We start from the raw sequence: 14,242 nt of genomic DNA, 5'->3' as shown, positions 1-14,242 counted from the left end.
CCACTGGGGCTCTGGGGGAGGATCTGCTACAGAATCTGGGGCTCTGCTTCAGGGACTACATTTTGGGTGATAAATTCACGGCCAAGTTACTTTCTTATGAAGGTTACCACAGATACATCAGCGTGACAGGTGGGGCGTGGGGGAAGAAGGTTTGGCGGGTTCGAGTTGGAGCTGAATATTAGATTCTAGTCACTATTTGATTGATCTTTTAAGCAATTCTGGGATTCTGTCACTTAAAAACCAATAAATCTTTGAAGGCCTGAGGAAAGCAATGCAAAAGCAATAAATCTCCATTGTGGAGTATGAGAAAAATAGGCCAAGCTTCCGAGGTGGTTTGGATGGAGGGATGGGGGTGCAGGAGCCCCGCACGACAATCCGCCCTTCTCCCCCTCGCCTCCCTGTGTGCCCAGTTCTACCAGGCAGAGTAGATTAGACCCATGGGGCTCCCCAGGGGCAGCAAGCAGCCGAGCAGGAGCCAGGACCAGAATGTTGCTGGCAGACGGAGGAAGAAAGCTACCTGGGTGGGGCCTGCAGCTGAGGCCCAGGGGTGAGGCTGCTGGAGAATGGGCTGCTCCACCCAGAGATGTGGGGTCCCAAGTTATGGGCTGGGCCTGCATAGTCCAGGGTTGGAAGTCCCCTGGGAAGCCATCTTGCCTACCCCGGATTCTCTAGTTACTGGAAACTCATTCCACAACAGCCCCACCGAAAAGTTACTGAGTCATCACTTGGCATCCCAGACACGGAGAACCCAGAACTTCTTGAGGGAGCAATGAACTCAGAAGCAGGAAGCAAGGTCCACACACAGACTTTGTGCAGAACGAGCTCCATGACCTTGGACCATTCAGTATCTTAGACTTCAGCTCCCTCCTGTGATACAGAGATGGTATGTCCCACCCAGCTCACTGAGTGATGATCACATGATACAGTGAAATTAAAGGAGCATTCAACTATAAAGTAGGAGTCCAGGCATCCGTGACCCAATCTATCTAGTGAGCTCATTGTGCCCTGTGGTTAGAGAGGAGCCTTCACTGTCTTCTCTATGCCCCCATGTCCCCCACCTGCGGGACTCTTCACTGGCCCGCTTGCCAGGGGTGTGCCCATCTCTCTGGACAGTGCAGTTCTTCCATCAATATACTGTCCCCACAGGCTTCAAAGCATCTTGTTTTGCCACTTTCAGCTCAGTATTGTGTCTGCTCACCTGCTTGATGCCCCACCCCCCTTCCTGTTCACATGCACACTTGCCGAAAGTTAAGGCTCAAGAGGACAGATGTATATCTACCTTGTTTCCTGCTACATCCCCATTGCTTAGCTCAGTTCCTGGGACATCTCAAGGGCTCAATAAATATGTGTTGAATGATCTAATGGTCCACTGCCTCCCAGATGGGCATCCTAGTGCCTAGAGTTCAAGGTGAACAAGGGCTAAGGTAACTGAAATCTACTGGGATATTGCCACTGCTGTCACTGCAGTTGACCCGGAAGTCATACTAACTGGCACTGGTTAATCTCCTTCCCTTCTTGGCAAATGCCCAAGCAACAGTCTAAAATAATCCCAGAAACTGAGCCTATACCCACTCTCAATGATCCAGAGCCTTGGGAAGAAAAGCAGTCAGACATTTACAGACACCAAGCACTGCCCCTTTGAGCAGTGACATTTAATTTTTTTTTCCCCCAATGGAAATGTCACCAAAATATGTCATGCACAACTTTCTCCTCGGGAGGTTGTGAGAAATGAGTGTTGGCTTAGGGTCAGCTGAACTGAGTTTAAGTTCTGTCTGTACCCCTTGCTTGTTTTGTGGCCTGAGTCAACTTACTTGGTTTCTATTTATCTCAGTTTCCATATCTGCAAAATGGGGGAGACGATTATCACAATGTTGTGAGGATACAGATAATTTATGTACAGGGACAGACATGCAGCAAGGGCTTACTTGTTAAATGGAAACCAGCAGCCTCTTTTAACTTGAAGACATAGAACCTAATGCTACATTTTTAGTTGAACCAGAACAGCTAATGAACACCCATGGCTGTGAGGGGCTACAGCACGTACGCCTCCCTGTTTGCTGAATCTCTGTGCCTGTTTTGTAGACCTGCCCTGTTTTTCTGCTGCTACTCACTGTCATTTCTCACTGCTACTGGGGCATTTCCATTCCCACCTCCTAATTTACTACAGTCTTAGGATGTATGAGCTTATTACAAAGATGTGCAAACTAAGAGCATGTAGGCTCAGAGGGAAAGTGTAAGGGGCACCTGTTTGGGGGAACTGGGAAAGCTTCCCCAGAAAAAAATAGTTTGAGCTGCTCAGAGGACCCCTTTTGGGAAGGGCTGGATGTAAATCTCATCTTTATCACTTGCTGACTATGTGAGCATGAACTTTAGTTTCCTCACTTCTAACAGGGATGTAATAATTCTAATAGGTTAGTCAAGGTTAAACTCTTGGAATGTAACAGTTGCTTACTTGCAATCCCACCCAGCAGCCAGTTGCCCAATAAAACATGGTGATAATTACTCCCATCTGTGTTCAGCTGGCTTCGATGAGTTTTCAGGGGTTCACAGACATATAATCTGATTCATCTTGAGGATGGGACCCTGAATCCTCTGTAGAAGAATTAACTTTATCCTGCCACTGGGCAAAACCAAGATTGCTTCTTTCTTAGTAAAATTTTTTTCTTTAAAAAGAAGTTTTTCTGAGACTTTGTGCTGGAAAGTAGTTAGGGGCTCCTAAGTAAAAAGCAACAGTCCTTCCTTCCCCATCATGGAATTAGGGTCTCAAAAGGCTTTGGAAATTTGAACAGGAAGGAAGTGGAGAACACTGTGACCCTACAGAGAGGGTAGATTTTCAAACACTGTTTTGAAAGAACCTCCTAAGTGCCACAGAGAGGAAGCAAAGCTAACAAATAACTCTCGAAGGTCTGCTCTGCTTTGGGTACTTCCGTATTTTGTGCTAAGCCTCTGCAAAATAGCTACCATCCACGCTTTCCAGATAAGGAAAACTGAGAGTCGGGGGGATTAAGTAACTCGCCCAAAGTCACACAGTAGTGTCAGAGCGGGATTTCAATCCACTGCTGGTCCGCTGCCACCGAAGTCAGGTCCTCTCCATCGCCCCACCCAGCAGCCAGCACACTACAGTGAGCTACATGGAATCTGTACCTGCTGGGAAGCCACAGTGGGATTCCAAGTGATGAAGTCCCCTTGCTGATTTGTATCCTTGAAGTAATGAAAGGGAGTACCTGGGTCTGCAATATAAAGGTCGTGGGCTTTTGGTCAGATCTGACCTATGCACCTGGGTCAGCAGCTAACTTGCTGTGTAAAGTGGGGCAAGCTGTTGCTTTTTTCTGGACCATACTTTCATCATCTTAGAAGCTTTCTAAGATTTTGAAATGGTGACTGATGCTGCTGTATGAGAGGTAAGAGCTGGGAAAGGGAGCGAGGCACTGGTGACCTGAACGGAACACATGATTTGGCACCTGTAGGCCCTGCACTCAAGTTCAGCTTTCCTACTTTTTTGTGTGCCCTTGGGCACTTCTGAGCCTCAATTTCTTCATGTGAAAATGAGGATCATCACTTAGAGAATGTGTAAGACAGTGAAATCCATGTACAGAGAGAATCAAATGAAAATGTTGCATGAGAGTAACAGGAAGAAAAGCAGTAACTCAAGTAATTATTCATATGACATAAGAGCCACCACCTGTTTTGGCTCATCACAGGTAGGACAGTCCTGGAACATATGTGGAGAACATAGTTCTCCTATGTGGAGAACATAAGGCGAGAGTTCTATAGCCAGGTGCTCCACAAACACCACGCACACCCACTGCAAGGCCTGAAGGATTCACCTGACTTAGGGTAGAACACAGTCCAAAATCTTCAGAAGAGATGAGAACTTCCAAATTGCTGCAGTTGATTTCATTTGCTCCGCCACCTACAATTTCTGGGTAGAGCTGGATCCGGTTTGGAAAACAGATAACTAGACCATCTCAGTTGCCTCCATCCTGGCTGGTCTCCCAGCCTCTGGTGTCACAAGAGTGATATTGCATGTGGCTATCCAGTGGCTTCCTGTGACCCCTCAAACAAACTGGAGATTCTCAAACATGGCCCCCATTCTCACCCGACCACTCCTGCCTTGACCTTTATGCTAAAGTAAATTCCAGAGCCTTGGATTAACTACTACCCATGCATCAGGCTGCTTCTCTCCTTCATGCCTTCCTAATGCTCGACCCTCTTACTGCCTTGGCAACATCTTATATCACATTTAAGAGACAGCTCGGTGTCATCTGAGAATGTCAGCTGGGAATTTCTTCTCTATAAGCATACACTGTATTGCAATTATGTTTTCATGTTTCTTGTTTCCCAACTGAAGTTTAACTTTCCTTAGGAAATGACTTATTCACAGCTAGTTTGCTGCTATCTCCCAAGCGGTTAAACAGTGCCTGGCCCTGAGCAACTTGCTCAACAGGTGTTTGTTGAAGGAATGGACGAATAAATGAATCATTTGGATCCCTTGTGCCCCACCATTCCTGGTAGATAAGATACTCAGTGCATGCTTGTTTAACCGAACTGAGCCAATTTGAAAGCCACTGCCCTTGTGCAGAGTGCAGTTGTTTCCAAGAGATGCCCACCTTCCTGGCAACCGTGAGCCTGGGGACTTGCACTGGCTCAGCTTAGCTACTGAACTACTTGCACTGCCTTGGCCAGAAGTATGCTCCTCAACTCCAACAACCTCTTGTGAAAGTCAGCAGTATGACCTTGCAAGTCCTCCTGAGGGACTCTAGTACCCCAAGGCCCTAACTGGACCAGCCCGGAGGTCTTGTCCCATTTACATGATTAGTTTGTTTGTAGAATTCAGCAAGTCGGTCCATGTGTCTGTTATGGCAGTCATATATGGAAAGGATATCCTTCCAGGAGATTCTGTTTCCAGGCCTCCAACCCCACTAAATAAACTGACCATAGGTGTGTTCCAGGAAGTTCTCTCTCAGCCCTCCTCATGTCCCCATCAGCATGTTCCCTCTGAACCCATCCTAATTCCTCACTGCTGGGGGAGAGACTCTTGGCCCAGTGGCACCCCCTGAACTGAGTTTGGGGCTGCTGATTCTCATTTTCCAGAAGCCTCACTTCTAGCCAGTCCTGTTCATGGGCACTGCACGGTGCAGAGAAGAAAAAGCACGAAGTCCAGGAGAAGAACCCTCCTCACCTGACAGGGGCTCCCCGTGACTGAGCAGGCTTCAGCATCACCGTGATGGTCGTGTCCGTTTCATTCAGCGGGGTGTCTGTGTCATATTCCGGCATCGATGGAGCTGGACAGAGAGAGGAGGGCACTCAGCACAGAACTCCTGCTAACTACCTCCCCTGCTGCCATTCCTAAAGACACCCAGGATGGCCAGAAGGAGGACACTGGGAAAGGGCTGGGCGAGAGTCACATGGCATCCCAGGTTTTCAGCACAGTTCTCCTTCCAACCTGCCTGTGGGTCCCTTCAAGGTGCAGAAGATAGAGGGGAAGGATGGCAGTGATGTGGCCACTGGCCCTCAGCAATCAAAGAGTTCCACACCATAAACAGATGAATGCAGGAAGGGTAAGTACTTAACAAAGATGTAAAAGCAGAGTCGACCTCCTTAAACACATCTGAAATGCAAATTACAGCAGTGATGAACTAGTTCCTCTTATCTTTTCTCTCTCTCTTTTTCACGAGACCCTCCCTTCTCTTATCCCCGACTGATGGGAAGACAACGTAATCTAATCCCTTGGGAAGCTAATCTAGCCATCTGTATGATGAGCTATTAAAACCCATAGCCCTTTTAATTCAGTATTTCAATTTCTGGAATTTAATCCTAAAGTTATAATCCAAACCAAGGAATTAAACTGCATTCTGTAACATGTTTACTGAAGAGTTATTTTCTAAAAACATGCAACCACAGGGGAATGTTTAATTAAATTACGTCCATCCGCTTGACAGAACATTATCATGAAAGCAATGTACCAACGTGTTAGATGCTTATGGTATAAAGATAAGTGAAAACATTAAGTTGCAAAAACCACTGTGGGTGTCTATGCAAAATACATATGCATGCATGCCAGAGGTATTTGCAAAGCTTGTAAATTGTAAAACGGGATCTGAGATAATTCCGTGTTGAATGTGTCTGGCGGTGGAGGGGACCCTACTGGTGACCAGGCGGGTGAAATCTCAGACATCCATGGCATTGTAACATCCATCCATCCATCCATCCATCCATCCAACATTTCATGAGAACCTATGGCTGTGCCCTGTACTGCCAAAAGGAATATTCTTGAAAAGAAATCATATTTTTACAAACGAATTTGTATGGGAAGAAGACGTCCTATTTAATGCAATTGTATGATAAATTATTTGGTGAATCACTTAGTGTTCCCTCTGGTCTAGTCTAATTAGTATGTTTTTTACACTTTAGGAGGTTTGTGGATTTGGTTTCTTCACGAACTACAGTGATACACGCCAGGGGATGCATCCTCTTACTTGCTCCAATACCATGAGGTGACAGCTGGCTCTGCCCTTTTTCACTCCCAGGAAAATTATGAATGGGGAAAAAACAGACCACCCTTCTTCCTTTCCCCTTTCTAAGACACATACCTGAAATTTTGGTGGCAATCCTAGTGGTGACAGGGGGCCCAAAGCCTTTTGCTGTGCTGGCCTTGATGGTGAAGGAGTAGGTGGTCCCCGGGTACAGACCCACAAAGAGGTGGTGGGTTTCATTCCGGAGCTTGAACACTTTCCCCCGCTGGCTGGAGAGGTCGGCACTCGGGTCCAGCGAGCCAACAGCCTTGTAGTTGATCTGTACAACAAGCCAGCAAACAAACAAATAAATACCTCGCGCGGGAAGCTAGATGGAGCTCATCCAGGGGAATGTCAGGAGAGCAAAGGAGAAGGAGGCATGTAAGTTTGAACAGCAAGTTCTGCTGGGATCGTCCACCTTACAGATGGTCCCAGCCTCGCAAGAGCACTGTGGACATGCGCCAGAGTGCTGCTGCCCAACAGAAATAGAATGTGGGCCACACCTAACACCTACGCTTTTCAATCATCTAGTGGGCACATGAAAAGAAAGTAAAAAAAGAAAGTAAAATTAATTTTCACATTTTGTTGAACCCGATATATGCAGAGTATTAGCATTTCAACCTGTAATCAACATAAACATTTAATGTGATATTTTAGATTCTATTATGCATATCAAGTCTTAGAAATCTAGTACGTAGTCTGTCCTTATGGCACATCTCCATCTGGACTAGCCAAGTTTCAAAAGCTCTGTAGCCCCATGTGGCCAGCGGCTGCCACATTGGACAGCACAGCTGTAGAGCAGTGTTTACGTGTGACGTCTGACAAGAATGGCTTGGAAGGCCACTTAAGAATGCAGCTTCCTCGCCCCTTCCTCCCCATGGTGCTCTCTGCTGCTTTCTCACGCGGTATCTTGTTCCTCTTCCCTAAACCTCGGGGCATCAGGATATTTATCTCATTTAAATGTTGGAGAAATGGAGACTCAACTGAAAGTAACCTGCATTAAGTCAGCACTTTCCAAACTTTCTGCGGGGAAGGCCCAGTTTTGTGTTTCCCAATCCATTGCTGACCCATAATAATCTGCAGACCCCATCGCGTGGGACTCATCATGTGAGTCTGGTAATAGCCACACCGGTCTGCACTCTGTGTAACCAGACACGCCCACTCCTCCCACACGGGGGGCTGTGGCAATGTCAAGGGACCATGAGAGCTTCTAAGTGCTCACTCTCTATTTCTGCACTTACCCTGCTGTGAGAGTAACAAAAACCGTTGGCATCCCAGCACCAGCCCCCATAGATCACACTCTTGAGTGCCACATTTGCAGGTCACACAGTTGTTAAAGTGACAAACACAGGATTGTAGGTTTATTTGTTTCATCTAGTTTGTCCTATTAAACATGTCTTATTAGGGGTCGCTGAGTGGCTCAGTCGGTTAAGCCTCGGACTTTGACTCAGGTCATGATCTCACGGTTTGTGAGTTCGAGCCCTGCATTGGGCTCTGTGCTGACAGCTCAGAGCCTGAAGCCTGACTTGGATTCTGTCTCCCTCTCCCTCTGCCCCTCCCCTGCTTGCACACTGTCTCTCAAAAAGAAAAATAAACATTAAAAAAATGTCTTTAATTAGAGTAGAACATACATACAGAAACTAAACACTTCAGTGAATTTTTATTAACCGGACACACGCGTATCACCAGCACCCGGCTGAAAGAACATTACCAGAACCAAGATGTAGCCTGCGTGCCCTCTTCCAATCCCTCCCCACCACCCTTGAGCAAGGATAACCTCTATCCTGACTTACACGCAGCACAGACTAGTGTTGCCTGGTCTTGTACTTTCTATCCGTGGAAGCATACAGGGCGTATTCCATGTCCGCCTTCTTTCGCTCCACATTGTGGTTGTGAGAGGCGTGCGGGCTGTCATGTGTAGCTCTAGGCCATGCATTCTCATGGTTGTTCAGGGTTCTACCCTTGACACACGACTAAACCCAGGTCTGTTGGATCTAAAAGCTGTGCTCCTTACTCTAGAAGTTGCTGCCCAGCCTGGAGACAACATCACATTAACTAAAGGATGCGTTCATTCATTGATTCACTTGTTCCTTCACAAACGTGTCCTGCATACACCTGCACCCTGGGGCCTGCACTGCACAACTGGTGCATACACAGCCGATGTGAACACAAGCTTGAGCCCGTGCCCAGGTGTCTTCCTTTCTGAGCAATGTAGGTCAACTACACACACACCTTCTATCACTCTGTCTTCGGTCAAGAATATCTTCTATGTGCCAGGAAGGCCAAACCCAGACAGAAACAGGAACACACCAACTTTACATCAAAAACAAGCCATTTGCTTATTTTTTCTGACAAGGGCGCCACGCGTTTTAGAGAAAGAGGTAACTTCTCTCTCTGTCAAGGAGTAGCAATTGACGCCACATGCTGAGGAGGAGACAGACCGGACTCCTTGGAGCAGAGCAAGGCCCAGAGGAAAACCACACTGAGCTGAAGGATTTGGGCACCTTGCAAGCAAAGCCTGGGCAGGAATACCTGTCCTGCAGGTCCTCAGTGAACCTGTCCCCAGCTTTCCCTCTGGTCACCCCCACCTGCTCCGCTTCTCAGAGAGAAACAAGGCAACCATCTGCCTCTCTGTGCTTGAGGGCTGTCCTGGGGGGGGGGGGGGTGCACTCGCCTGCGCTGGGTAATTGGCGCCCCCAGCGGCTAGAATGATGGTAGTTGATGCACACGGTCCCTGGGCTCCTCCCATGTGACACTCCTGCAGCATCCCAGGGGACTTCCTGGAGGGATTCCGCTCCGACTGCCTCCAACATAGCTGGCTGGGAAACACATCCATCACTGGCTACCGTCCCTTCCTTTCCCTTCCCCACTCCCACCTCTCGGTGTCTCAGGGTCACCAAACTAAGACAGTGTGCTCAGGGAGGTATCTCAGGGGAGAAGTGAGCTGATGGCAGAGGATAACACAGAGTCAGAGCAGCAGTGAAACATTCTAGGGTCTCGGCAGACGGAACCACTGGGGCAAAGGCCCGGGGTAGGAACAGTCTTGGGAGAACTGAGGAAGACCCAGTGTGACCGGCAGTGGTGAGCCAAGCAAATGGGGGAGCTGAGTCCCCCGTGTGCAGCTGGATTCAGGTTTCCTGGTGACGCAAGAACAGAGACACCCAGAGAGCTCTGACGGGTGGCAGACAAGCCCAGGTTACCAGTGCTCACGCATCCTTTTGAAATTCTGTCCCCGTCCCCCTGCCTGGGCTGGTGGCAACCACACTGATATACAGACACTGGGAGGTAAAACTCATGCCTTATTTACTAGCCAATTCCTTTTCTGCACTCCAAATTCAATCCAAAAGCGACTCAATTTCCACCGAGCTGTCAATATAATATACCGCGCTCCCCTGCTCTCCTAACCTTTCCTGGTATTACAGGATCCTCACTTACTTGTAATGAAACACTATGAATAAATCAATGTATGTTAATATAGCGTGCCTTCAATTTTTTATGAAGGGCTTCACCAAATCTAATTCCCACTGCTTTGTCAGAAACAGTCTCTGAAAAATTTAACTTGCAAGTTTTACGAAGTTAGTGGGGGGATGGACTGGGTAAGGAAAGCCAGAAGGTGAGAAAAATGGAATGGGATGGAGCTTGTGGCCGTAAAATGTATAACGTAACGTGAATCTTTGGAAGCGGAGGAAGCGCAAGATTTGTTAGAACGGCAAACATAAAATAAAAAGTTTGTGGGGGAAAGGGTGCTGAGCTGTCTGTCAACCTGAGTCTCTTTTGATTGCTGTCAGTGAGATTCCTGGCCAGAAGCCAGAACGAGGGCTTTGTAAGGAGAATCCAGTCACATTACCCCTTAGTATCAGAAAAGCAGTGGTCCCCCATTCCTCTTGAGATTAAGAGCAAGTCCTTATGCTGTGGTTTTCATCAGCTCTCTGCATGAGCTGGCCTCCCCTCCCCTCCCTCCTGCATTCCAAGACTCTATTTCAATATCTGAAAAGAGCTGCAGTCTCTTTGGCCACAGGACCCTTGCACCAGCTACTGTGTCAGCTCAGAACACTTTTTCCCTTCCCATGCCTCCCTTTCACCCAATTAATGACTCCTTATCCTTACATCACACTTAAAATGATGTTTTAACAAACATGGTTACCAGAGGGGTGAGGGTGGGGGAATGGGTGAAACAGGTGAAGGGGATTATGAGTATATTTATCATGATAAGCACTGAGTAATGTATAGAACTGCTGAATAACTGGGGCATCTGGGTGGCTCAGTTGGTTAAGTATATAACTTCGGCTCAGGTCATGATCTCATGGTCCATGAGTTCAAGCCCCACATTGTGCTCTATGCTGACAGCTCAGAGCCTAGAGCCTGCTTTGGATTCTGTCTCCCTCGCTCTCTGCCCCACTCCTGCTTGTACTCTGTCTCTCTCCCTCTCTGAAATAAATAAACATTAAAAAAAAAGAATTGATGAATAACTACATTGTACAGCTGAACCTATAATACCATAACATATAATACTGCATGTTAACTCTACTGAAATTAGAAAATAAATAAATAAAAGGCACCCTCCCCCCACAAATGTCACTTTTCATGAGTGCCTCCTCTGACTCTCCAGTCCACCTACTTTATGTTCCCCCAAATAACATCTCTCTCCTTTGAACTAATTTTACACTTAACCATGCAATTGTTTCACTCAATGTTTCACTAGCCCAAGAGTTGAAAAAGTAAAGCCAGAAAGCCAAATGGGTCTCATCATCAGTTTCGGTAAGTAAAAGTGGATCGGAGCACAGCCACACCACTCGTTTATGTATCACCTCCAGCTGCTTATCCACTACCAGGGTGGGACTTGAGTCTTTGTGGCAGAGGGCCTATGGCTCACACTCTCTAAAATATTCACTCTCTGGTGCTTTATAGAAAGAGTCTGCTGAACCCTGTAGTAGATTCTAAGCTCCAAAATGGCAAGGATCTGAGGCAGATTTTGTTCCACACTTCCTCCCCTTGCACGCATGAATGAATGATCAAACTAGCTGGGTGGCTTGAGCAATTTGCTTAACTTCCCTGAGGCTAGGGGTTCTTCAAGGGTTAAATCATAATCTTAACTTCAGTTTCTGTTTTATATTGCAGAGCGACCCCTGCTTCTTTACTCCCGGAAAGCAGCCCCTCTGCTCAGAAGTAAGGCTCCAGGGGGTCCACGAATGACTTCTCTTGCCTTTGCATCAAGGCTCTGGCTGCAGCACACCAGAGGAACAAGCAGCCCTTCTACCCTGGGCTACAGAGGATGGGGCAAGAGAGGCAGGAGGAACAGAAGCAAAGATTTTCCTCAAAGAGCCCCATCAGGAAGGGCCTGTTTCTTACTCACACTGAGACGGGGCTGTGCCAAGCTCCGGGCACTGGCTGAGCACGGGGTGAGTTCAGATGGCAGAGCTGACAAGATTCTCGTCCTGAGAATGAGATACTACATGAGGGTTGAGGGAAGATAGGAGATAAAGTAGGGATGAAGGAAGTGGCCAGAATGCAGAAACGAGGAGGGAGGGAGGATTGCATCAGAAGATGCAATCGTGACAAAAACACAACTTGGGGGCACTCACTCTGTGCCAGGCACTGTGAGGGGGCCTCACACAAACACCGGCTCATTTAATCCTCAAAAAGAAGATGTGGGCTCTTTATGGTCATTCCCATTTCTTAGCTGTGGAAACCGAGGCCAAGAGAGGTGTCAAGTCAAAGCTGGCGTGAGGGAAGTGATGTGTGCCATCAGGTGGTATGCTGGAAGGACAGATGGGAACCATGAAGCATTCTCTGCTGCCTCTACTTCACCTTGGTCTTATCTCTCAGCTCGTGTGTGAATGTGGGTGCCATGATGCGGCAAGAACTTGGATAAGTCTACTAGAATACCTCGAGATACCCTGGGAGGACCAGAGGGCTGTTCAAAGAGCTCACTCAACAACAGATGACCCCAAGTGGAGGAAACCCCTAACAGCATCAGCTGGCAGTGGGGGGTAGTATAAATTGCATCAAGACCAGCCCTCCTACAGCTTGATGCTCCAGAAGCATCCTCTATAGCTTAGCACCTTCGTGCTATGCCCATGCTGTCTTCATCTTAAGCCCCTTGGGGGAGGGGGATGTCAGCACCCTGAAGTTATGCATCCCATCTACTCCCGACTTTCCCCCAATGGCTTCCAGCCCATACCCTGGAGGTCTCAACCTAGTCAAGTCTTAACAAGGCTACCAACACGGTCAGTTCATTTTAAAAACAGTTACATTAACTTTATTTTTCTTTAAACTAAAAAAAAAAAAAACAATGGTTAAAATATTTTGTCCTTTTTTGGACACTATAAAAGTGTTACAGGCATGGTCTTAGCCATCTTGGTGACCTCCAAGGTAAACATACAAAAAGAGATCTATTCAAGGTAATCTCTTCTTGTTAGAAGTGCTAATGCTGTCTCTTGGTTTCCTGAAAATTAAAAAATAAAATGCAAACATGTTCCTTCTGCAACAGCGTGAATGCACAGATGGCTGAAATGCACATGCCAGTGACTTCTTGGCCATGGGGCCCTTGTTTTTCCTTGAGAGCGGAGGACTGTAACAACAGCAGAGAAATGATAGCGAATGACACAAATACTGCTGCTCCCGGTGTTTCTAACACTGTTGAGCCAGCAAAAGAACGCATGGGTTTGCCACTTTTGTGCACAGACAGCTACTGCTTTTGCCTCTGTTGAAACGGGGTCATTTTCTCAATCAACAAATGCTCACCGAGAACCTACTCTGTGCTATGGGCTCTGGAAAAAACATCGGTGAAGAAGACCCAGTTACTGACTTTGGGGACAAGTGGAGGCATTAATGGATATTGCAGGAAACTGAGTCCTGGAGGAGCACAGATCTGGAAGTGACCAGTTCTGCCATAGAGAGTGAGGACAGTCATCCAGAGAAGCTGCCACAGTGTTGGGTTGGGCCCATGTTCCTCAGCCCAGACTCCAAAGCACAGAATGCCCTGGAGACCTTTTAAACAGTATATCAATGCCTGCACCCTACCCTGAACTAAGCGAATCGAACTCTCTGGGTACAAAGGCCTTGACATTGGTACCGTTTTCAATTTCTCCAGGAGATTTGATTGGGCAGCCAGGGATGAGAGTGGTAGAAATGGACCCTTCACCATAAAGGGGATTAAGCAGAAGAATTACACACTGTGGCCTGTGCCAAGGAAACGTGCCCTCACATAGCATGCTTGAAGGAAGGAAACCGACCACGGGAGCACTACAGTGGTAACGGCTGCAGGCAGGGTTGTGGGTGAATGCTGGAGCTGGTGGACCACGCTGAGGAGGAATAAAATGTTTGCACAGCTTCATCTCCCCCAGAGTTACTAGCTGCTGTTGTGGCTTCAGCAGCAGAAAAAATTCTTTGGCACCTCTCCCCCCCTAGGAAGGGGAGCCTAATTCCTCTCTGGTTGAGGATGGACCTAGTGACTTACTTTACTTATTTTTAAATATTTATCTATTTTTGAGAGTGGAGAGGGACAGAGAGGGAGGGAGAGAACCCCAAGCAGGCTCCTCACTGTTACTGCAGAGCCCAATGTGGGGCTCGAACCCATGAACTGTGAGATCATAACCTGAGTTGAAGTCAAGAGTCAGATGCTTAACTGACGCAGCCACCCAGGTGCCCTCCCCCTAGCGACTCACTTTAAATAGACCTAGGATAAAAGGGGAAAAAAAACTAGCTTAAAGAGGAGAGACCCAGCT

At 47.4% G+C, this 14,242-nt stretch overlaps 1 protein-coding gene across 17 annotated transcripts in view; it reads right to left on the bottom strand.

Annotated features, from left to right (window-relative positions):
• PTPRT (protein tyrosine phosphatase receptor type T) overlaps window positions 1-14,242 on the bottom strand; it is a 1,067,285-nt gene that overhangs the window by 287,203 nt on the left and 765,840 nt on the right. For all 17 annotated transcript variants that reach the window (XM_019458468.2, XM_019458472.2, XM_053890232.1 and 14 more), the window contains 2 exons: window positions 6,594-6,795; window positions 5,183-5,285 (listed from right to left, as the gene is read on the bottom strand). In XM_019458468.2, the coding sequence (XP_019314013.2) occupies window positions 5,183-5,285; window positions 6,594-6,795 (305 nt within the window). The remainder of the gene's footprint in view (window positions 1-5,182; window positions 5,286-6,593; window positions 6,796-14,242) is intronic.

The sequence above is a fragment of the Panthera pardus genome, unplaced genomic scaffold, assembly GCF_024362965.1.
Source record: "Panthera pardus isolate Hobbes unplaced genomic scaffold, ASM2436296v1 HiC_scaffold_25, whole genome shotgun sequence".
Lineage (NCBI taxonomy): Eukaryota > Metazoa > Chordata > Mammalia > Carnivora > Felidae > Panthera > Panthera pardus.
The sequence above is the reverse complement of the archived record's forward strand: the minus strand, read 5'-3'. Positions and strand labels throughout refer to the sequence as shown.